General features: G+C 39.3%; 1 protein-coding gene across 1 annotated transcript in view; it reads left to right on the top strand.

The window, feature by feature from the left end:
• Positions 1 to 25,742, top strand: part of VPS13B (vacuolar protein sorting 13 homolog B) — an 809,204-nt gene that overhangs the window by 460,053 nt on the left and 323,409 nt on the right. The window contains exon 29 of the mRNA XM_004697697.2: positions 15,236 to 15,439. Coding sequence (XP_004697754.1) covers positions 15,236 to 15,439 — 204 coding nt within the window. The remainder of the gene's footprint in view (positions 1 to 15,235; positions 15,440 to 25,742) is intronic.

The following is a 25,742-nucleotide window of genomic DNA, read 5'->3' as shown; positions in this document are numbered from 1 at the left end:
GAGGCAGTGAGTGAGTGAGACAGTGAGACAGTGAGAGTGAGGCAGTGAGTGAGTGAGGCAGTGAGGTTATATAATAGAAGTCAAATTTCAGCCATGGTAGATTTTAACAGGAAAACCCTGAAATAGTATTGCCAGAGATACTGTAGGGATCTTGTAAACAAGTAGGTGGTCTAACTGACTCTAATAAATTCTATCTGTTTATTTTATTGCCATATTAAGAAAACAAATGCAAGGGTTTTATCAAATTACAGGTAGCCTTTCAAAGTCACCTGTATGGGATTGCAATAAAGGATGTTGTTACTAAGACCATTCTGAACTCTGGAATATAGGAAATTGACTTTTATGCCAAGTGCTGGCACATTTTAGAAATCCCAAGGATTTTATGTAAAGACACCTGCAATGCATTATTATAGTGTCTTCTAAGAGGGGGAAAAATTCCTCTAATCCCACATTCATTTTCAGTGACCTATTATGTATTGTTTGACACTAACAGCTATGCAAAGACAGCCTATGAAGCATACTCATCCCAATACTGAATGTTTGCATATTAAGACTACTGAAGAGTAAGTAAGAAGGGCACTGTTTTACTAGCAGAAGAGGGGAAAAGCCAAACCAGACTCTGCCATGGAGTTGATTCTGACCCATTGGGATACGATGGAACAGAGCACAACTACTTCTGCTTTTCCAAAAATGCACATCTTTAGGGGAACACATGACATCATCTTTCTCCCACAGAGCAACTGGTGGGTTTGAACCACCAACCTTAAAGTTAGCAGCCCAGTTCTTAGCCCATGGTTCCATGAGGGCTCCCGTTCTGGGAAAGAGATCCTTTGGAATACTGTGTTCTATATGGAGCTTCCAAGACTGTAAATCTTCATGGAAGCTGACTGCCTCACTTTTCTTCTGCAAGACTGCTGAGTGCTTTTGAACTGCCAACTTCTTGGGTAGCAGTGTAACACTGTGTGCTGCACCACCAGGGCTCCTTTGATTCTTTGAGTTTTCATTTTCAGTTTTTAAGCAACTTGTGGCTAATGTTGTCAACTCTTTTCTTTTTTCTTTTTTTTTGTCAACTCTTTTCTTTCACATCTTGTATCAGTACAGTTGATGATTAGAATATATAGAGAGAATTTTTTATTTTTTCCTATTAAATTTTACCTTTTTAGTTTTGATGGTGTCATTACAGTATTTTGAGACAGTATAAAAGGGGTCACACAAAATGAAATGTAATTTTTATTTTCAAAGTTATACATTTAAATTTTTTTACACAGCAACCTGATCACCTTCAAAGTACTCTCCGTTACACTTAGTAGTTTTGTCAAATCTGCGATTCCATTCTTGGAAACATTTTTTAAACTCATCTGTTTGGATGGTTAACAGTACCTCCCTCATTTACCTCTTCTGTGTCTTCAAATTGCTGTCCTTTCATTTCCTTCTTCATTTGTGGAAACAAAAAGAAGTTGCACAGAGTGAAGTCAGGTGAGTAATGTGCATGGGGCAAAAGAGGCATGCTGTTTTCTGCCCAAAACTGGCACACTTGAGATGGCTGTGTGAGCACGTGCATCCTCCTGGAGGCAAAGCAGTCTCCTGTTGCACACTGTTATGCAATCTTTTCAGAACATCTTAATAGGAAGCTTGATTAACAGTCTGATCTGGTGGAACAAACTCCAAATGCACTATGAATCGGAGTCGACATTTTCATCCATTCGGGAAGTTGACGGACGTCCAGAGCAAGGTTTGTCATGGATTAACATTTCACCTTTTTTGAAACGAGAAAACCACTCATACACTTGAGTTTTTCCCATAGCACTGTTCTTGTAAGCTGTGTTCAACATCACAACACTTTCTATGACATTTTCCCCAAAGATGAAACACAATTTCACAGCTGCACGCTGTTCTCTTAAATCGGCCATCACACACACACACACAAAAACAACAAAAAACAAGATTCAAGAGAAAGTGCTTTTACAAAACATTCACTGTGACCAGAGAGAAGATTTCCAGGTGATACCACTGTGTGCACTCTTGCACATCAAGTTGCTCGATGCTTACCTAGTGGGAGAAATTTGTGCTGCGAAAGCTCTGCCCAGCAGATTTTCTTTGAGTACCCCCTCATATAGTCTCAGTTCTCTTTATTCAAAATGCTCACTGTCATCAAATGGATTTTGAGTCATTGTCACCCTAGATAGAGTTTTTGAGGTTGTAAATATTATGAAAACCCAAATCCTCACAACGAAACGAATGGGTAACATCATGGTAAATGGAGCAAAGATTGAATTTTTTAAAGATTTCATCTTGCTTGGATTCACAATTGTTGCTTAATGAATCAGCAATCAAGAGATCAAGCAGCATGTTGCATATTGTAAATCTGCTGCATAGGACCTCTATATTGTAGAAAAACAGAGATGGTAGTTTAAGTAATAAGGTGTTCTTGCCCCAAACCATGGTATTTTCAGTGGCCTTATAATAGCATATGAAAGTTGAACATTGAATAAGGAAGACTGAAGATGAGTCAATGCATTTGAATGTGGTGCTAGTGAAGAATATTGAAAGAACCATGTGTTGCCAAAAGAACAAGCAATGCTATCTTAGAAGTATTGCCAGAATTATCCTTTGAAGCAAATGGTGGTGAGACTTGAACTCATGTACATTGGACATGTAGTCAGAGAGAACAGTCCTGGGGAAAAAAGCTTGGTGAAATAGGGGCAGTGAAAAAGAAGAAGGCCCTCAAGAAGATGGATTGACACAGTGACTGAAATAATAGGCTCCGACATAAGAGCCATTGTGAGGATGGCACTAAACCGGCAGTGTTGCGTTCTGTGGCACGTCGTGGGGTTGCTGCAGGTTGGAACTGACTTGACCGCCTCTAATGATAAATCTTTACAGGAGCCTATAGCTTCATCTTTATCCCTTGTACTTGGCTGGTCGGTTTGAATTGATGGTTAGCAATACAGCATTGCTTACCTGACAGAAATTCCACCTTTGTCATCTGAAAATTTGATGACTGATGTATATGAATTAGTTAAAATGATGAAACCATTGAATCAACCGCATCTTCAGCTACATCACTAGAGGCTTGGTTCTAGCTACATATTCTTGGGATCTGGTATTAGACCAGCTCTAAATCCATTTCATTATGTTGGTTAACACATACTCCTCATACAGCTAATGTCACTTTCTATTTTAGATACACAAAACTTTCCACTAACGAATCAGATTTGCTGATGATCAACATCACAAATCAGAGATTTTACAAAATTGAATTTGAATTTCCACTCCTCCGTATCCTAGTGTGTCTCTTCTAATTCCTCTGAGATCACACATAGGTTCTTCCATCACATCAACAACGTTTTCAAATGCTGGGCATGTTCAGTTAGTGCATTTCTATAAAACATTTTTAATGAGGTGAGCATTTGTATAGTTTAATGTATTTTTCACCTTACTGTGCATTGTAGACTTTATTGCTTCTTAAATCATCTTACAAGATTCCCATCATTACCCATTTATAACATGAGCCATTGAGGATTTATTGAATCAAGTCTGTGACTGATGGGAGAAAATAAACTTCCAAACTCATGTTTTCCTAAATCTAGATTGTAAAAATTGGCTTATTTACTTGGCCAATGAGACTATTTTGAAAAGCTTTGAGGAAAAGAAAAATTATATTCTAATGAAGCTGCCTATATTTTGCCTATCAAAAAAAAAGATTGTTGAGATTAAGGATCTTAAAATAGATTAAGGAGTTTTAAAAGAGATTTAGGTGAGAGAGATGAAAAAGGAGGGACAGTTGAATAGGGTAAGTTTCTCGAGAGCAAGTGAAGGCAAGTCTCAAGAATAAGCCATGGGGATTATGATTATAATAGCTCTGGATATACACTAATCAGATAGTGCTTTGCATGTATTAACTCATTTAACCGTCTTAATGATGGTACTTTTCAAATGAAAATGAAACAGTGAAATTGTAATTTGCTCAAAGGCAGCAGCCAGTAAGCAGGTGGTGGCTAGACTTAGAAATCCAGACAGGCTCCGTGTGGCGTTGTCACTGCTCCACTGTGCGATACTGCTATACAGTATGTTTAGAATGGGCCCTATTTCCCAGAAGGATCAGGTGATTCATTGACTGGAAATCATCCGCTGAATCTGGTCGTTAGAAAATCTGTTGGGAACCTTTGCCAGGGTCATTTCAGAGAGGAGGCAGGTATGGTAGCTGACTATTTGTTAGGGGTGTAAATGAATGGTGCGGAAGCGGAAAGACTGACAGAATGCTAACTGCCTTGTTAAAACAACGTGAGGAAGGGTAACGGGGTTGAGGGGAGAGAGCCTATCTGTTTCTCTTTTATAATGTTAGTAACTTAAGTGTGATTTTAATCTCAAGTGTAGCGCTACAGGAAAGCAAAAGAATTAATAATGGGGAAAAACCCATCCCAAATGGACTGAAAAGAGTATAGGAAAATGTTTGCTATTTGTTTAATTTACATATACCAAAGACCAACTGTATGCCAAACCCTGGGCATCCAGGTGGAAAAACAAAAACAAATTGTCACTGGCCTAGCCCTCTAGGGTGGAGTGAGTTAACTGAGCTCTTAGCCTTGAAGAAGAGAAGAGAGACTGCCTCTACTAGCTCAGTGAAAGAGGCCGCACAAATATGAATTCCTCTGCTTTGTTCATGACAAAGCCTGTGATTCTCAGGTCCTTTCCCCTGCTACCTGTGTTCAGCTAGCAGAGGTTTGATTTCAAGTCAAAAAAGTGAGGTGCTTTCTGAAGCTAGGTGTGGTTTTTAGAACCGTAGGACTGCTGGTTTAGAATTTGAAAATGAAAGGGCATATTCCTCAGCCCTAGTCCAGAGCTGCTGAAGCAGAATCTCGAGGGGTGGGAAGCTGCATTTAACCAAGCTCTCCGTGGTCCTGCACTCTGGAGATGAGACCCTTTAAGTCACTGATCATGGAACTCATCGGTCCTTGATTACTTCGCTTTCCCTTTTCACTCTCAAAATCATGATTACTTAAGAAAGAGACCCGATACTAAATATATATATGTACATTTAATCTAATCAGGGCGTATATGCTTTACTTCTTTTTACATTCCTATTTTCTGGCTTGTTTAACATTATGTAGATCTCAATTGAGCTGTAAGTGAATGGATTTTACTCCTTCACAGTGAGCTCTTAAGATATGCCTATTCAGCAGTGAGCAGTAAATGGTTCAACATGAGCTGTTCCTTATGTAAACATACAAAAGGCCTGACCCAGACTAAATCAATTTAAAAAGGAAAACATGAAAGCTATGTTTCCTGTTATATACTTAAAGTCTTCTTTGGTTCCTTATGATTACATTATTGACCAACTATTGCAGACTTTAGTTTATCCTCCTACACCACCTGCTGAACAGTTCAAATGGTATAGGAGAAGAGTTTCGGAAGGGCAAAGTAATTACAATTATAACTCCTACATTTTAGCCAATAAAGCAGCTTTTTGTGTTAAGGGTAGGAAGTTATGGGCATCTTGACTCACCCCCTCTCCTGATTTGAATTGCTAAAAGGTTTTAAAGGCTGTAATAAGGAGGGAATGCAAAGTTCACAGAACTTTTAGAAATAGGTGAATTTGAGATAAAACTTGGTTTATATTTATATTATCAAACATTTCTAGGAAAAAATTTAATTAGAAATTGAAATGACAGCATGGGGTTTTACTTATTGTAAAGTAATTACATTAAAATTGCAAAGCAGATATTGTTGATACCAGGCATTATGGTCTCCACTGCAGTCATAAAATTATTTTTCTATAATTAGTTCTGAAGTACAGTATCATTCCATTAGAATTCTTTGCTCTAATGATTTTCTAATGGTTTCTTATGCTATGGAAACTTGGTGTATTATAGCAAAGCTTCAAGTAAATTATACTTTCTTTCTTGGCATTGCCATCAGATAATTTTCCCCTCTTACCAGTCCACTTATTTTAAGTTATAAAACTCTATGCTTAAGAAAAATAGCATTTAAAGTTATAAAAACAATTTACAATCACTATAGCCATTTTTATGTGCAAGGGCTTCCAAAAATTCATAGAAACATGGTACTAAAAGAAAATGAAACTTTTCAACGAACATTTTGAAGCCGCCTCATATTTGTATTGCAAAAGAAAAATCTAGTGTAGTATGGGATGTGAAATCTATCTTTCAGAAGACATCTTACTCTCATACTGCTTAATAGATTTAATAGCTGGTGCTTAGATTACACTTTGGGTATGTTTGCCAAATTTAGTATTACAGACAAAGCGAAGTGCATGAGTGTCCTATATTGTATTATCTGGATTTAGTTTGAGTATGTGTAAAAGCAGAGGTCCTGGGGTGCACCAGTGGTTTGCTCTCAGCAGTTTAAGCCTCTCCAGCGCCACCTGCAGGAGAAAGGCCTTGTGATCTGTGAAGGTGCCAGGATGGAATCACCCCCGTTGCAAAGGATTTGCTTGTTGTTTCTTTTGCTTTTAAAAATACAAAACAAAACAGCGTGAGTGTTATAGGAAGTTATTAAAGAATAAAAATTCAAAAATAGTTCAGGTTGAGACAAATTCTGAAATAGTTTTCAGAATAGAAAATTAATTATGATTGCATAAATAATCTTAATGGCGATTTAACTATTAGGGGGTGTGCTCTAAAATGGATGTGGGGGTGATTGCATGATTGTACAATTCTCTTCAATATGAATGAATGATTGAACTATTTACGTGATATGTAAATTACTTGCCAATAAAACTCTTGTAAAAAAGAAAGTAAATCAATGCACCACTTGTATATTCTTCTGAGTTTAGAGAATTGAAGATGCGTCACAAGGGTCATGCCAGAGAAAGGAAAATACAGATTTTATTATTTAAGTTAACCAAGCAAACTTGTACATTTTGTAAATATTAGCTAACTAATGTAAAAACTCAACCATTATATCAACCAAACATAATAAATGTCCCTCCTTTATAATTTGTCATCTCAATTTAAATTGTATACATGAAATGTGCTTGACACAAGGGATGGATGTATGGATTGTGATAAGAGCTGTCACAATAAGACGATTTAAAAAATAAGAAAATGTGTACATGGGAAACTTTACATAGAGGGAATTTATTGTACTTTCTTGGGTTCAATAGCTCTCAAACTCTCTACCTTGAAGTTGATGCTGGCTAGCATTGGCACTATTGGACAGGGTGGCACTGCCCCTGTGAGTTTCCAAGATTGCAGCTCTTTGCAAGAATAAAAAGACCCTTATTTCTCCTGGTATCTCTAGAGGCTAAGAAATAGTTGAAGAAAAGCATATGTTTAAAAAAAAATCTACTTTGAATTGGGCTCAATTTTCTGTGGTAAGCTTTAGCTCGAGTTACAAAGGAAGGAGTCTTGCTTACTGCCCACATTAGAATGTTGTAGATTGCTGAGACCCTTGCCTTTAGAAATTGTATGTCAACAGATGCATTGAGTTTGATGAATTAGAGCGAAAGCAAGTGGCCTCCTTATTTGCACAGCTTTTCCTTTTCAGGCTCCTACGGGTGCTTTACGGGTCTCTCTCCTCACAGGCCGCCTGTTTACTTCTGCTTCCTATTTCAGACAGAGGCCGAGGAGAGAAGCACAGTGTGGGAGACTGGTTTCCCTATGATTTATCAACAATGCCATGGTGTCACAGGTTCTGTGCAAGGCCCTTTATATCTTACCTCACATAATTTCCATAATTTAGACCGAAACGTGGATCTTTCTCTTGTCCCCTGTGACACTACCTGGTGTGTTTGGCATTAAAGGATATGGTCTTTGGCAAAGCAAGCTCCACCTACGAACCGCATCCTTTTCATCTTAAATGCTGTGTCTAGTAGTACAGGTGTCTTGGCACATTGATCAGAAGAGCCAACTTAGGCTTGAAACTTAGGGCTTTGTTTGCCCCCAAATCTGTGACTTGAGTAAACATAAGGTAGCCCATTGGAAGAAACGTTATTCAGGAGAGGGGGATATTATTTTGACAAAACTGTTTAAGGCTAGGGATCTTGAAGAATATCTGAGACTCTTTTTTGAAAAGTTACTGCCATTTTTAATAATACCAGCATATAGTTTTAAAATGGAGTGCTGGGCAAGATATGACAAAATACCCATTTGTAAACTATCAAGGGCTCATGTGGGAGGGGGGAGCAGGGAGGGAGGGGAAAAATGAGGACCTAATGTCGGGGGTCTCAATGGAGAGAAAATGTTTTGAGAAACAATGTACAAATGCGCTTTACACAATTGATGTAGGTATGGATTGTGATAAGAGTTGTATGAGCCCCAAATGTTAAAAGAAAAAAAAAATGGAGTGCTAGTCATTTCCAAATAGAAAAAGAACTTCAAGGGTAAATTGTAAGATCTTTGTCTATAAATCTAATATTCTCTTATAATCTGTTTACTCTCTGTAACATCATAGTTATATATATATTATTTTTTATTGAAAATATAGTTTATTTGGTCCCTTTCAGCTCTGTCCCCACCAACATGTAGTACGTTTTTACAGAATGCCCCATGTGTGCTTGAGAAAATGTATAGTCTTTAGTGTTTGTGAATTGTATGTGTAAGTATTTGTTTCATGAAGTTTATTAAATGTTTTCAAATATTCTCTCTTTACTGGATTGTATTCTGGGTTTCTTTGGGTCTTTCTTCATAAACGATCTCCTCGGCTAGTTTGATCTGCTTTAGCTGAGTTTCTAGTTAAATTTTGGTTTTTGTTTCAGCTCTACATGGTTCTCCTTAAAATCTGCTAGTCCTCTACTCATATTTAGGAGACCTTTTGACTTTTTTTTTTTAGCAATTAATTTCATGTCTGTTAATCTAAAGTATCTAAAGTTTCTGAGGGTCTGTTTCTTCTGTCCAGTAACTGCTATGTCTTCCTAAAGGCGCTTTTTATTTTCGTGTGGATTGTGAATTATTTGTGTCTTTTATTGTGTCTCTTAGTTCATCTATAACCTAGTCTCTGGATATCCTTTGAAGTCTTGGTTGAAACTGAGTTTACCACAAGAGACTATGCTGTCATCTGAGGGTTTTATCTACCGTGGGCAAACATCTCCAGATTGAAATTTTTCTTGAAGAATTTGAGACTCAAATCCACAAGTGCTGCTTTATGATTGCAAAATGTTGGAGGTTTTTAGGCTTTTAAAAATTCTTTTTGTCTGTTATAAAAACACATGCTACCTTGTCCTTTTCTGCTTGTGTGTTAAGAGGGCAGTTTTCACTTATTTTTTTCACCAAATGCTTTCTGATAATACAGTTTGAAATCCATCCTCCTAACATGGTCCTTAGTGATGCCCAGTAGTCACTAGGTCTCCTGTTCGATTCTTCCTGACCTTTGTCCCGTCCGTACAGTTTTGAAGGAGGCTGGTGGCACAGTAGGTTAATGGTAGGGTGGGCTGCTATCCACAAGGTTGGCACTTCAAAACCACCAGCTGCTCCATGAGACACAGATAAGGATGGCTACTCCCATAAGGATTTTGTGTTTCAGGATCCAAAAGAGCATTTCTCCTCTCTTCTGCAGGGTTACTGTGTGTGTGAATGGGCTCAGATACAGTGGTTTGGTTTGGTGCATTTAGGAGAGCAGAAAGTCACTGTTCACAGGCTTCATTAGGAAGCTGGCTGATGTTTGTTTATCAGGGTTTTTGGTTTCACTTGGTTTGGGGGAATCTGTGGCTTTTGTTCTTAGGCATGTACTCTGGGATGTTTAAAAGTAACACCCCCACCAAATATTATAGTTGTTTTAGTTATTAGGTTCATTCAAGGTTTCTAATGAGCTGTATTTTGGAAACAAGTGTCCTTGACAATGTTAAAGAACATGTATCTTTGTGGATTTTATTATGATTCTGTCATAGTTAAAGAAGTGGGCTGTGGTAGTTACATAATCTCATGTCACTTTGAGGGTATTTAGAGTGAAGGGCTGGAGTCTAGTCTGTCAATCAGGTCACAGCCTGATGATGCCTCCTTGTGGCCATGACCTTCTCCTGAGGATCCTTGGAACTTAAAAATACTATGACATCTTAGGCTAGATACTCTAGAAAAGCAAAATCAGTGGACCTTATACGTATGTATAGAAATAGATTTTGTTTCAAAGAAATGGCTCACATGATTGTAGAGGCTGGCAACTCCCAAGTCTTTTAATCAGACATCAGGCTGGAGGCTTCCTCTAACTCGTGTAGTATAGCATCAGCAGGTTAGCTAGCAGGCTGCTGGCTCGCAGGCTGTGGAGATTTTTGGATCTCAAGATTAGCAGGCATTCAGGCAGGCTTCTAACTCAAGTTCCAAGAACCAGAGGTTAGATGGTAACAGGATATATAGGGGATCCAGAATAAGCAAAAAAGTGAAGTGGTTTGCCAGAATGTTTATATATGTATATATTGCAGACCACACCCCTGAGGAAACTCCCTTTCAACTGATTGGCAGCTCATAACATATTTTATCTTATAAATGATTGCATTATAGCAAATATCATGAAGTTGATGAAATTATATAAGATCTCGTGAAGGATGACTACATCATTAAGTAACTGCTAGATTATATCATAACTGACAAATTAGTGAGAATCCAGGTCCACCCAGGATAACTTACAATTTAACTATCACACGTAGCTTGAGTCAGCTGCACCTTAGTGACGTCCTTGCGCTTAACCATTTTGAAAAGGTCTGCTTTTGCAGCACAGGTGTCCAGTGTAACGGGTCTGGGTGCTTGGCTGCTGCTTTCATGGCCATTCATTGTGGGTCTGGGTACAATGAATCATTGACAACCTCAACATTTTCTCTGCTTATTTTGTTTATGTTGCTCATTGCTCCAGTTGTGGGAATTATTGTTTTCGTTAAGTTGATTTGTGAACCATACTGGAAGCTGTAATTTTGATTTCTGCCAGTGTTTCAGGTTCTCCTTGCTTTCAACAAGCAAGGTTGTGTCATTTCTAAATTCCATGTTACCAAATCATTTCCTCCACTCTTGATGCTGTGTTCTTTTTCATACAGGGCAGCCTCTGATTTTAAAAAATTTTTTAATTAAAAGATCATTCCATTGGGGGCTCTTACAACTCATAACAATCCATACATCAATTGTATCAAGCATATTTGTGCATAAGTTGCCATCATTCTTTTCTAGACATTTACTTTCTATTGAGCTCTTGGTATCAGCTCTTCTTTTTTCCCTCCCTCCCCTCACCCACCTTCATGATCCCTTGATAAATTATAAATTATTATTTTCATATCTTATAACGACCGCTGTCTCCCTTCCCCCATGGTTTCCATTGTTCATTCCCCTGGAGGGGTGTGTGTGGTTATGTGTCAATCTTTGACATCAGTTCCCCCTTCCTGCCCTCTTCTCCCCAGCTTCCCTCCACCATTAGTCCAGCCTTTTAGGTGGTTTGCTCAGATATGGATTAAGTCTGGTGAAAGGATACAGCCCTGGCACACACGGTCTTCATTTGAACGATATAGTAGCTCCTTGTTCTGTTCAAATGAAGACCCGAGTATAAGCCGAGGTACCTAATTATTACCGGGGAAACCAGAAAAACTGATCGACTCGAGTATAAGCCTAGGGTGGGAAATGCAGAAGCTATTGGTGAGTTTCGATAATCATAACAAATGTAAATAAAATTAATAAAAGTTGAGACATCAGTGGGGTAATGTATTTAAATATTTATTTTAAATAAAAAACATAAATAAAATGACAACCAGTCATTTAACATTAGTAAACCAGCACAGTAAGTGGAAAATGGGTTCAACTAAAACAGTAAGGTATCAACAATGATGCCTTAAGTGTACTATTCCCTGAGCTCACGGTCTGCACGATGGCACTGACTCTTACTTGCCGGCAGCAACCACAGGAGGATGAGGATGCAGCCGACTGAAAGCCTCTTCTGCGTGCTGCCACGCCCACCACTAGCAGTGGTGAGGCGGCAATAAGGTAAGCGGCTGGGTCTGCAAGGCAGCCATGCGCCCTGTGGCTGGGTCTTCGAGGCGGCTATACTGAGCAGCATCGAGGCGGTGAGCGGCTGGGTCTGGGTCTGGGTCTGTCAGGTACCACTGACCCGTGTATAAGCCGAACTCCAGTTTTTCAGCACATTTTTTGTGCTGAAAAACTCGGCTTATACACAGGTATATACAATAGTCAAGTGTTGTTTATGAACAGAAGTGAATATTGTTCTGATACTCTCTATTTTCAGCCAAGATCCATTTGACATCAGCAACGATAATGCTCATTCCATATCTTCTGAATCCAGCTAGACTTTCTGGCAATTCCCTGCCAGGGTACTGCTGCATCTGTTTAAAATTATTTCCTACAAAATTATGCTTACGTGTGCTGTTAATGATATTGGCTCATAATTTCTGCAGCCCGTTTTATCACCTTTCTTTGGAATGTGCAACTCTTCCAGTTGGTTAGCCAAGGAGCTGTCAAACAGATTTCATGGCATAGATGAATGAGCACTTCCACAGGGCATCCATTTTTTGAAACATCTCAATCTGTGTTCTGGCAGTTCCTAGAGCCTTGTTCATCACCTGTGCTTTCAGTGCAGTTTCACCTTGTTCTTACTGTAAGTTCTTGAGGGGATGTTGCCTCTTGAGATAGTTGAACATCAACCAATTCTTTTTGGTGTGCTGTGACTCTCTTCGTGTTGCTTCCATTTTATTTTGATGTCTCCTGCATCATTCAATATTTTTCAAATACAATCCTACAGTATTGCAACTCCAAGCTTTCATTATTTTCTTCAGTTATTTCAGCCTGAGCTTTTTCTTCCTTTTGGTTTTCTAACTTTAGATCTTGGCACATGTCATGATAATCCTTTACTTTGTTTTATCCAACTGTCCTTTGAAGTTGCTGTTTATTAGCAAGTGCTAGAGGATCTTCTGGCATTGACTTTGGTCTTTTTTTTATGGCCTTTTTAATAACCTGTTGGCTTTTTTTCCCATGTACTATGCCCTTGATGCTATCGCAACATCTTGTCTGGTTTTTGATCATTAGAGTTCAATATGGCAAATCTGTTTTGAGAGGGTCCCTAAATTCAGGTGGTACATACTCAGTGTAATTGGCTCTTGTGGACTTGTTAAAAAAACATTTTTTTTCCAGCTTCCACTTGAACTTGCTTTTGATAGTCTCCTTCACAGTCAACCCCTGACCTTGTTCTGACTGATGACATTGAGCTTTTACATCATCTCTCCCACACATGGAGTTGATTTGATTCATGTGTATTCTGTCCAGTGTGGTCCATGTGTGTACTTGCTATTTATATTTTGGGGAAAGAAATAAGGTATTTCCAGCAAATATTTCATTGGTTTTTCAAATATCTATCACACAATATCTGGTATAGTTTCTCTTAAGGCCATATTTTCCAAATGAGTATCCTCTATTTCCACTTTCACTTCTAAACACCAGTAATGATCAGTGCGATCTCAATTGCCTGTTTGATCAATTGCAAACTACAGAAGTTGACACAAAATAAACCAAGCCCAGTCAGTTTCATCTTTGGCATTCGTGGTGGTTGTAGGCATTTGTATGACAGTCTCACCATCTGGTGGTCTTTGTAGGTATACGGATAACTACTAACCTGTCACTGGAGCATTGCCGTTAGGACCAATCTTGGACATGTTCTTATTGACTATGAGTCTGGCACCCTTCTTCTTTCGTCTCTCATTCTTGCCATAGACCATATGATTGCCCACTCAGAATGCCCAGGACCAGTCTATTTCCACTCCTTCAGGCATAGCTTATCCATCTTAGGTATTTGATTTCATTTTTGGCAACCTACAAGTTTCAAAATTCATACTTGGTTCACTCCATCTTTTCATTATTTAATAGAGTTTGCAGTAGTCTCTTCTCATTTTGATCGTGCCACACCAGTAAGTGAAAGTCTGTTAACATCATGGAAGTCAGCTCTGCTTTGAGGAGGCAGCTCTTCCCTAGGTGTATTCTGAATGCCTTTGTACCTGAGAGTCTCATCTTGCAGTAGTATAATCATATCAGACAGTGATCCACTGCTATTTATAAATTTTCACTGGTTGTTATTTTCTAAATAATTTTATTGGGGGCTGGTACAACTCATCACAATCCCTCCCTCTATCCATTGTGTTAAACAAATTTGTACATTTGTTGTCATCACCATTGTTAAAACATTTTCTTTCTACTTGAGCCCTTGGTATCAGTTTCTCATTTATCAGTTTCTCTCTCCCACCCTCGCTCCCTCATGAACCCTTGATAATTTATAAATTATTATTTTTTCATGTCTTACACTGACCAATGTCTCCCTTCATCCACTTTTCTGTTGTCCATCCCCCTGGGAGAGAGTCATAGGTAGATCATTATGATCGGTTCCCCCATTCTCCCCCACCTACCCCTTCCCCTCCTGGTATCGCTACTTTCAATATTGGTCCTGAGCGGTTTATCTGGTTATTTTTTGTTTTTAAATCTCCAATTCCTTGCTTTCAAGTGTGTCTTGAAGCTCCACTGCGATCTGTCCACCATGGATAAACCTTCTGGTATTTAAAATATGCACAGCTCATCTTCCAGCATCACAGTGACCTACAGGCCATGATAGTATGACACACTGACAGATAAATGGTGTTAATAAAATGGGCTTTTGTTTATTGAGAAAGAAAAAAACCCAAACAAACAAAGGCAGAAGCAGGGAAGTGAAAATATAAATTAACAGAACTCCTCCACCAAATTTTTCTATTAATGAAATGAAACAAAGTTCCTTCTGTAAAAGGTCATCCGTTAGCATTTGAATAAAAACTCCTGAATTTAAGTTATGATTTTTGTCACATACTAACTTTGTCCAAATCTTTCAACCTTCCTGAATTATTTTCCCTTTGGTAAAAATAGAGATAGTTATAAAATCTTACAGCACCTCAAGGACTGAAATAAGTTACTGGATCACACTGCCCATTGCCTGAAATAGTGCAAGAAATTATGTTGTTCTAAGTGATAGTTTTCAAGTGTACATCCAATACAAAATATGTGGTAAACTTCAAATTCCTATATTATAGATATATATGTCTACTCTGTTAATCTGTAATTCAAAAGAAAAATAATACTATACTATTGAATAATATAAACATGTTTGTTTTGTTTATTTACCTTTTTTACCATTTTATTGTCTTTATGGTTTTCATTTTTTTAATAGTTTTTTTTGGCATATAAGTCACAAGCTACAATTCAGTAGGTCAAGCATATCAAGAAGAGCTGTCAAACCATCCCCACAATCAATCAATTTTTCACTGTCATTGCAGGAGAGCCTTAAATTTAGGAATTCTTCGAGATCCTGGTTCAGAAATCGAAGACCGACAGTATCAAATCGACCTGCAGTCTATCAGCATCGGCACTGCACAGTGGGATCAGCTGAAACCCGAGAAGGAAACAGGCACAGGCGGGGCGCTGACAGAGAGTGAAAGAAATTCTCAGAATCCCGCCCTTGAGTGGAATATGGACAGCAGGTAGGAAACGATTGAGAGAATGCCTGTCCTTCCTAACATGCCACAGCTATAAGAGCAGGCGGTGACTTAACTGTTTTGCTATTCGTCTGCCTTTCAGTGCAAACATACAGCAAGATTTTATCATTTTAGCCTATGATTTTGCTTGCAAACCTGCTCATCATACCATTGTTAAAACAACAGCAACAAACTCATTGAGATCTAGTCTGTTTTGAAGGTAGTGACCCTCTTATTAGAAATTTGAGATTATCTCAACAATTCCTCAACAGACTTGTTTCTTAAAAGCCTGATGTTTGGTGAAGAAGCTATGTCAAACTGAAAAGTAACTTCTACATCTTATACTAGAATTTGCCTATGGCTAGGGTTCATTGGATTTTTTAAAAAATCTCACTATAATGATAAAGGGAAAAAGTAACAACTACTTTTTGAAGGTATGCATTAAGTTAGTGTATGGGACAGACAGCAGGCTTATGGTTTCAGGCTGGTTTTTTGTTTGTTTGTTTTGGAGGTTTTTTTGAGACGCAACTAAGACATTTTAATTTTTTTTAATGTCAGATTTAAAAATCTTACAGGTACTGTAATAATTCATATTTCAATTAGATCAAGAATAATTGTACAAATGCTACCACCATCCTTTTCAGTACATTATCTTTCTTCTTGAACTCTTTGATGCCAGCTCCCCTTTATCCCTTTTCTTCCCCATCGAAGGGTTATCTATCTTGGTTTTCATCCATCGATTGCTCTTAATTCTACAAATGAACATGTGCAGGTCTAATAAAATTAGTGAGGTGAAACAAAGACGATAGTAGTAAGGGGAGGTAATATTAAAGAATTAGGAGGTAGTTATCAGTGTCATCAGTGCTGTACTGCTCCCTAGATTTGTCATCCCTTCCTTGTGGCCCTTCTGTGAGGGACTGTCTAATTATCTTACAGGTGGGTTTTAGGTCGCCACTTTGTCCACGCTTTTCACATCAATTTGATTGCTTGTTTTTGAACTTCTGGTACCTATTCCTGTCAACACCTCATGATCATACAGGCTGGTGAGCAGCTTCCATGTGAGCTGTGTTGATTCACTGCTAGATGACCACTTGTTTAACTTCAAGCCTTTAAGATCCCAGATGCTATATCTTTTAATAGCCGGGTGCTGGGCTGTTGTTTTTTTATCCACCATAGTTAAAAGTATAGGGAACATTGGTCATGCAGTGTTTAAAGGCTGCTATTGAGAAGGTTGGTAGTTCAAACCCACCAGCCACTCCATGGGAGAAAGATGTTTCTGTAAAGATTAGAGCCTTGTTAACCAGATGGGGCCTATCTACTTTTTCCTATAAATATGTGAGTAGGAATCCACTCAGTGACAATGGATTTGGTAACTAAAAGCAGCTGTGTTCACAGGAAACTTTAATCTTGAATGTAAACTTAAGGCTTGTAGAGCCACTGCCAGGTTAATAGAATTTGTGCAGGACCAAAGTCTAGAGACAAACGGCCCATTGCCATCAAGGTAATTCTGACTTTTACAGACCTTATAGGATCTGTTTGGACTTTATATAGAAGTGAGACTACACCTGCCTCAGGGAGTTTCCAAGATTCTAATCTTCACAGGAGACAGCCACATGTTTGTCGTACAGGAGGGCTGATGGGTTTGAACTACTAACCTTTTGATTAGCAGCCAAGGTCTTCAAGATGACAGTAGTAGACATTAAAGATACTTTTGTATTGTAAAACTGGAGGGCTTTATGATTTTAAGAAGTGTTCCTTTTCATCTGTATTTCTATTTATGAGGTAGAATGAATCAGTAACATCTGTTACTTGTGTAACTTCATCATGTCACATTGATTGATTTCTTTGAAGGTTCTTGGGCAGACTCTGTTGTATGCCTTTGCAAAGATGATTGCTCCGTTTCTTCCCTTTACCATCAAAACTTTATCTGTCTATGCCTAAAACTAATAAGCAAATGTGCACACTCTTTGTTGCTTAATCTAATTTATTAAACATCATCACCCCCCCCCATAAATCGTAGGATAAGCACTATCATTTTCATTGTTTATACTTGAGGAAACTGACAACTAGACAAAATAAGTAATATTTTTGAGAACAAATAGTCATTGACAATCTGTGTTCCTTAACATGGCTTTATAAAACTCTTAGAGAACCATGTTTTGGGTAACTTTACTGGTTCTACTTACATTGAGTGCTTTCCAGGTTCTTGAGGTTATGCTATAGTCACTTGCCATTAGGTCTTCTAATGTGATCATATTTTTGCCTGGAGCTCCCCTAGCCCACGGTTTTCATTTGTCCAACCCCTACTCTGCGTAGGTCTCCGAGTAGACATCTAGTAAGTCTCACCTTGTCCCCACAAGACCAGGTTAGGTTTGTTCTTTCTGCGCTATCATATAACTTAATAGAATCCAATTGTCTATATACTTGCTTGGGTCTTGAGTACAAGTTTCATGACCAATCCTGTTCTTTGATTTATCCCTAGCACAAAGTACTGTCATGGTATCTCAAAAACAAACAAACAAACAAACAAAAAAAACTCCTCACTGCTATCTAGTCAATTCTGACTCATAGTGACCCTATAGGACAGAATAGAACTGCCTCTGTGGATGTCCGTGTTTGTAAATCTTTCTGGGAGTAGAAAGCCTCATCTTTCTCCTGGGGAGTGGCTGGTGGGGTTGAATTACAGACCTTGTGGCCATAACCCATTAACTCAATAACCAATAGAGCTCCTTATAAAATGCAATTTTGTAATTCTTTATTGAGAAGCAATTGAACATGAGCTTCCCCTGAGAAAGGTTGTAACTTTGGGCAAAGAGCACTCTCTGGCCAGCCAAGAGAAGTTTCGGAAGAGAAACGAAATTGTTGAGCCAATACCAAGCACTGTCCCTGGCATCTGGGGAACTAAGTGTTTTGATCCTTGTGTCTCAGACAACACTAACTAAATTTTCATTTAGGTGCAGTGGTTACACAGAACTCAGACATTGTTGATGATTATAGGGGCTAGTAAATAAATTAATAGGAGCTCTGGTGATTTAGTGGTTACATGTTGGGCTTCTATCCTTATGGTTGGCAGTTCGAAACCACCAGCAGCTCCAGGGTCAAAAGACTGGGCTTTCTACTCCTGCAAACAGTTACAGTCTCAGAAACCAACAGAGGGCTACTCAAAGTTAGCGTGGAGTCACCATGGCAGTGAGTTTGGGGGTTCTTTTTAAAAAGGAGGTTCACAGGTTGTAATGTGTGTGGGAAATGCTTAGGGTACAGTTGTGCTTCAAGACATATTATAAAGTCCTTTCAAGGCTGTTAATAAATACCCAAAGAGCATCCGCCCAATGGTAAGCCTCCACCCAAAGGCATTGAGCTCAAATCCCATGGGTCAGCAAACCCAGCTCCCCAAATTAAGTCTACAGAGGCACCTTTCTCCAGTAAGCCACAACCGGCAGGCACTTACCTCCACTTCTGTGGGTCAGCAAACCCAGACTCCCTAGTTAAGTGTCCAGAGGCGCCCCACTCCACAAGCCAGCTTCATACCCCAAAGCATTCAGCTTTACTTGCTTCATGTGCTATTATCTCTAAATCTCACATGATATCAGACAGCATCAAGTCCTTCATTTCTCTTAACACAGTTTCAGGTTTAGGAAGTGCCAGCTTAAAAACAAACCGAAACAAAAACACTGTACCGGTCATCATGTTTTAAAAACATCACAAGTGCTACATGAACAAGCAAGACAGGTCTAAACTTCCTAGGAAACGTTATGGCCATCTAGACTTACCTCTTCTATGCATCTCTTATTCACGATTTAATTAACAAGGACTGATGGCTTAGTGGTTACAAGTTGGGCCGCTAAAACCATGAAGTTCGAAATCACCTGCCACTGCCTCAGACACACGGGAGCAATAGTTCTGCCTTGTCCTGGAGGGTCACTATGAGTCCGCATTGACCCCATGGCAGTGAGCTTTTGGTTTGGCTCAAGTTCCCATCCATGTCATGGAACAGCTTTTATACTGGAGAGGCAAACATGAATAGTTGCAAATATGAACCCAACCTTGCGATGGTCAACATCCAATTGAAGAGATGTTACTAGTTAATTACTACTAATGCGGTGTGGAAAATGGTAGGCTAGACATATTAGCATCAGGCTAACCCAGCCCATGTTGATAAGAAGATCTCAGGCTCACAGGCACATAAGCAACACAGTACAGTAGATTCTTCTGTACAGAGTAGGGATGTTCAGTGGGCAGGAACAGTTAATTTACTGTGCACATAGGTGGTCGGACAGTTTCACAGAGGCCTTGGGCTTCTGAGCTTGTTTCCCCATAGTGGCAGGGAAGAGTAGAGAGGCCTTCTGAGCTGCGGAAGCAATAGATCCCAAGGAAAAATGTAAGGGTGTAGCATGATTTATTCACTACCCCATAGCCAGCGTATAGTATCATGCTTGGCACATCCTAGGTATTTCATGAAGGTTTGAGTGAGTAAATGGAAGAAAGATTTGTCACGTGATTAGGTGGCGCTTACCAGCCTAGTGTTTGCACAAGTTATTGAGAGATACTGACTCAAATGGAGAGTTTGGGATGTGAGGTCGCCTACCTCAGATGATTAATCCTCATAAACAGGGCTTTCATATACTGCTGTGTATGGTTTTGAACAGGTCTTGGAGATGCCTTTTGAAAGATTCCCGCTGAAGAATATTTTGCTTTCTCCCCTGGCAAATGTGAAACAGGAACCTTTATAATGATTTTCATTTGTGCAATGTTCTCGTGGGTACATCCCTCAAATTTTGTCTTCAGTCATGCAGAATGTCTGTGTGTATGTTGGAGAAGAGTGTAGGAGGGAAGTTAAGTGTAGCTAATCATCAAATTCTAAACAAGTATTTCTTCCACCTCTAAAACCATAATTTTTCAGCTGAAGAAATTACGTCAGTCATCGTGTATTCAGGGCAGTGTAATGACTGAGAAGGGATTTATTTTAGGAATAAGACCTTATCCAGTCGTGGAAGAAACTGAAGAAGCAAGAGTTTGAAAGGAGGAGTTGGTAGACCGGGGGGAAGTCACTAACTGAGCTCCCTTTGTAAAAATACCGTGGAGCAAAGAACAATACTGTGGAGCTTGAGAGGGAAAATGGGAAGCCAGGCAGGTCCAGCTGCTGGAAGAGGACCCCAGGGAGGCTGGAGGAACAGCTAGGGGAGGCTGTGCCTTCTAGCTGGGGTTGGACCAGGGGTTGCTGTTGGTCATCAGGAGCAACGGTCAGAGCACAAAGCCGGTCACAGAGCAGGGACAGTGAGCACAAGCTGGAAACGGCTGCCATCTCGGTATCAACTTTTCTCTAGCTTTCCTCCACAATAACTCTCAGAGAATATTGGCTGTTGTTTCTCTTCCACCTTCCAAATCGCACACCGGCTTCTCCTTTGGCAAATTCTAGACCCTGAAGCATTCTTAGCAAGTTGTCACGGAGCAAAATCCGCACCGCAAACAAAAGTTTGAAGAGACTCCGTGGCTTGTGCAATGCCGCTTTGTGCCAGCGCCACATCCAGAAGCCTGCTTTCCTTTCTCCCAGCGAACTTGCTCTCTTCAGCTCACCGGTCTGACCTCTTCCACTGGCACTGACGCTCATGGCTAGCGAACCACATTCTTTCTCTTCTCCCCTAGCAACCTGTTTTGCTACATCTGGGTTTATTTTGTAATCTGAGAAAATGAAGTGCTGAGAACAAAAATAACCTGGACGGATGTCCGCCATGTGCAGGTTGGCTCCTAGCTTGTCCCATTCACATCACTGTTGTTGTTTTACATGGTGATTAGTGCTTCAGGGGTTGGGGTGGACACTTTATCTTGTGATTTCTTGAGGTGACCACGAAGTCTTAACTCCCCAGCTTACTAATGATACAGTTTTCCTATTGGTAATGCTTAAAGACATAGTTTGGATAGACCTTGCAAAAGATACTTGAAAAAGAAAGACATGGTTTGAATCGACTTTGAAAAATGCACTTGAAAATTAAATGATTTAATTGTCCCCATAGTACTATGATTTATTCTTGTCACTATCTTTCTTATTTCCTAGGATAATCTGTCTTTTAAACTTGATTGTCTGAAATAATTGAAGCATATTTGATTATTTAAAGATTTTAATACACATGTACCAAATTACATACATGCTATGTTTTCATTTCTCCTCCACATAGGATTTTTCAAGAATTGTTGGTACTTTTTTCCTGTTATTGTTACCCTTCTAGGAGATTGCAGTGCTTAGGGATCTTATCTAACAGGGTGGAGCTGCCTGGGGGTGTTCCTAGGCCGTAATCATCATGGAAGCAGATCATCCGTTTTTCTTCCTCAGAGCCTCTGATGGGGAGATGGGCCCGGGGGTGGTTGGATGCACTGACTTTTTTGGTTGGCAGTTGTGTGCTCAGCCATTGCATTAGGGAGTTCCTTTCTGCCACATTCAAATTCAGTCCTACTCGTCACACAATTGATTGGTGATGTTGGACATGTGGAGGTATGGCTTTGGGCTAACATTAAGGTCCCTGAAACACTCATTAATGGCCTTACTTTTGAGAGATTGTTATTATTCCATATATCTCTATCTGACTAGGAAGCCTGGTCTTTTGTGTGATTTTGACTTTTGTTCCACAATTTTCACCCACTTACTGCCCTCAAGTGATTTGACTCCTAGTGAGAAACCTGTGGTTTTTCTCAGACTGTAACTCATGGCAGGAGTAGAAAGCCTCATCTTTCTCCCTCAGAGAGGTGGGTGGTTTTGAACTGCTGTCCTTGTGATCAGCAACTCAGTGCGTAACCCATTCCACCACCATGGCTCCCCCTCTATTTAGGATTTTTAAAGGTGATTCTTTTCAGAGTAGTGAATAGTGATGGCTGGGTATCCTTTAGTTTTTCTGGTCTCCACGTTGTGGGGACTGATGTTCTCATAGTCCATAGTGCACCATTGCGCAGTCCCACTAGTAGTTTAGGAAGGGTTCGGTCTCTACATCCTCGCCAGCATGTGTTGTGTTCTGCCCCCCACCCCCACCCCTCCGCTGTTTGTTGCAGTAAGATGATATCTCATCGCTGCTTTCATTTGCATCTGCCTCATTTATGCTAACCATTGTGAACATTTCTTCATATGTTTGTTGTCCACTAAATGCCTTCTTGCTAATGAACTTGACAATGAGTTCCAATTTTCCTCTTGCTAATAATTTGAATCTGGAAAATAAGATTTATAATGCTCTCTTCTTTACAAAATCTTGATCAATACTCTAGTCTTTCATTCCTCCATGAAGTTTATTTTGGAGTTTTTTCTTGGAAAAAAATCTATTAAATAGAATTAGAAGCAGGAGTTCGGAATTATAGCTATAAAAAACTGCAAACTATAGCCAAAGCTATTACTCCATTGACCATTTCATAAATGTGTTGTACCTTAACATAGGTATGCTTATATGATAATCCATTTTATGTTACAACACGTTAAAAATTTGAAAAAGAAACTTTTTATTTATCAAATTAATCTTTTTATTTCCACTGAACATTGAGAGAATCTGTTTTATTCTGATCTGAAGGAATGTTCTAGAAAAGTTTTGCATCTGCCTTAGAACAGATGCCCCAAAGTTATCAAAGGACTCACATGACTTTTATGTAAATAACCCGGGATGAAGATTCCTAGACCTGATTTACAAGGACACACTCACTGGCATCCCTTTCCAAATCTACTTGGGGATTTTCTCACATTTTAAATTTTCCAATGAAATCTATTTCTTTCAGTAAGTTCTCATGCCAAGGTAGTTGTTCTTCTGTGCACATTTTAAATTTTCCAACGGCTCTACTTGTTTCAGTAAGTTCTCATGCCAAGATAGTTGTTCTTCCGTGTTTCTGATGGACAGATGTTTTTTCTGGCCCTTGAGAGACCCCAGTTGTACTTAAGCAGCTTACTTCAAAAGCCTTGTGTATCAAGGATCTAAGGATTAGCCTGTTAACTCAGTGTGACTATTAAAAGTATAATCCCCTTGTTTATTGAGAGAGGCTAAGAACCTAGGTCACTGAAAACATCATTAATACTTTGACCATTGGTATTTACTCTGCTATTTTGAACCTCTATATATTATCCATTAAACTATTGCCAAGAACATGATTCTTTTCGTTGTTTCTCTGAGGGTTTACTTTTTTTTTCTTTTGAATTTGTCCTTGAAAATACTGGGATACAATTTTTTTTCCTTTTTATCATTTCATTGTGTTTTAGTTGAATGTTTACAGAGCATATTACTTTCTCATTCACCAGTTGCTATACAATTTGCTCCATGAATTGATTGCTATCCTCCTGAGGAAATGGCTCACTGTCCATGTTTGACCTCCTCCACTATGCGGGGGTGGGGTGGTGGTGGCGGGGAGCAAAATGGAACTGTACATCTATGCCCAAGGACAACTGAAATGATGCAGAGGTCAGACATGCCCTCCATCCTCCATTGTTCTCCCGCACACTACTTTTCTGCTGTATTGGATAATCCATTGCAATGGCCACATAGAGCTCACAGTTCACAGACAATGCTCAGAATTATGAGCATTTATTAGGGAAGTTAGCAGGTTATCATGAATCAAGATGAGAAAGCATTATAAGGATACTGACCTTTTGTCTGAAGCAGCACCATTTCTTAGCCATGCCAGCAGGCCTGTCTCTCTGGCTCTTGGACTCTCAGCCGCATGGTCCCTGTGCCTTTGGCCTGCTCCAGCAGGTTTTCTAAATCTCTTTTCTCAAACTCACTGACGTCAAGTCAATTCCAGCTCATGGCCACCCTTTAGGACAGGGTAGAATGGTCCCTGTGGGTTTCCAAGATTGTAACTCATTATGGGAGCCATGTACTAATTCAATCCACAACGGGCACCCCACTCTGCAAAGCCAGCTTCTTGTCTGAAGACACTGAGCTTTACTTAGTCCGTGGTCTGGAAAGCCCACTAGTCTGTCTCGTGATTTTGGCGTGGCTCCTCTGCTCTGTATTGTGGTCTTGCAGCTTCAGCTTCTCCTGCCTCTACACTTCAAGCAGGGAGCTCCGAAAAAGTATAGTTTTATAAGACCATGGACTTAATTTTTTTTTCTTTCTCAGGTCATAAGACTTTTATATGCTGTTACTGATATAATTTGTCACATAATGAGAAAAATGTATAGTATGGATAAGCATTTTATCTTTCCATCAGTATTTTAGTTGCTATTTGCTCTTATTTGGACCACTGCCATCTTTTCCATTTTCAGGTATTTTTAATACCCCATCTATTTTAGCACGCCCCGATGAGAATACATCAGATGTTACGTTTCTCACATTGCTTGTTTTATGGAATGTGAGCTGTAATTATGGTGTCTCTAAGGATATCAATTCTTCAGCTAGATTCACAGATTTTTAATACTTCTTCCTGTTGCCCTCTCCTCACCAGATCTCTTAATTCTTTTAAATTGGCTTTCTTGAAATCCAATACTCATATGTCACAGAACCAGATGATCCAATTTGCTTTTTTGGCAGACACTGTAGAAAGCCCTGCCCTTGCAAAGTTCAGCAAAAGATACTAGCATTCTCTCGACTACTCAAATTGAAAAGGAAAGGTTTGAATTTTATCTAGGCTTTTTCATGAGATAATAACTTATGCCAGTTCTCTGATCTCAACTGTATTATTGTAAAATACAAGAGAATAATAGGAGCATATTTATAAGGATGGCACCTAACAACGATGTATAAGGAATATTAAATTAATGATTCCAAAGAACCTTTGAAGTATTATTGCCAGTAATGTATAAACTTGGGTTATTTTACAAATAAAAGCCAAGAATATGAATAATAGACTTGAAGATCTTTATCAGCACCTCTGGTTTCTCACTAATGTTTTCACTTTCATCTTGTGCTGTGTCTGCAGTACTTACTAACACTGTTGAATGTAGAGTAGAAATAGCCTGCAAAACAATCTAACAAAGGGTCTTCCTACAGAATTAAGATATGGGCCAAAAGCTGCTCTCTTGTCACTTGGACTTCCAAGTCCCGTTTGGTGGGCTTTGTTCCCACTGAGTGAATGACCCCGGTGTAGTCCCTGAACCTCATTTCCTCACAGAGAATACGGGCCTAGGGGTGGAAAGGGGAAACCGATTACAAGGATCTACATATAACTTCCTCCCTGGGGGATGGACAACAAAAAAGTGGTCGAAGGGAGTAGGTAAGATATGACAAAATAATAGTAATTTATAAATTATCAAGGTTTCATGAGGGAGGGGGGAGCGGGGAAGAGAGGGGGAAAATGAGGAGCTGATACCAAGGGCTCAAGTAGAAAGAAAATGTTTGAGAATGATGAG

The sequence above is a fragment of the Echinops telfairi genome, unplaced genomic scaffold, assembly GCF_000313985.2.
Source record: "Echinops telfairi isolate 266 unplaced genomic scaffold, ASM31398v2 ScPeMD7_1;HRSCAF=3_0, whole genome shotgun sequence".
Taxonomy (NCBI): domain Eukaryota; kingdom Metazoa; phylum Chordata; class Mammalia; order Afrosoricida; family Tenrecidae; genus Echinops; species Echinops telfairi.
Note: the sequence above shows the minus strand (reverse complement) of the source record. Positions and strands in the feature narration are given on the sequence as shown.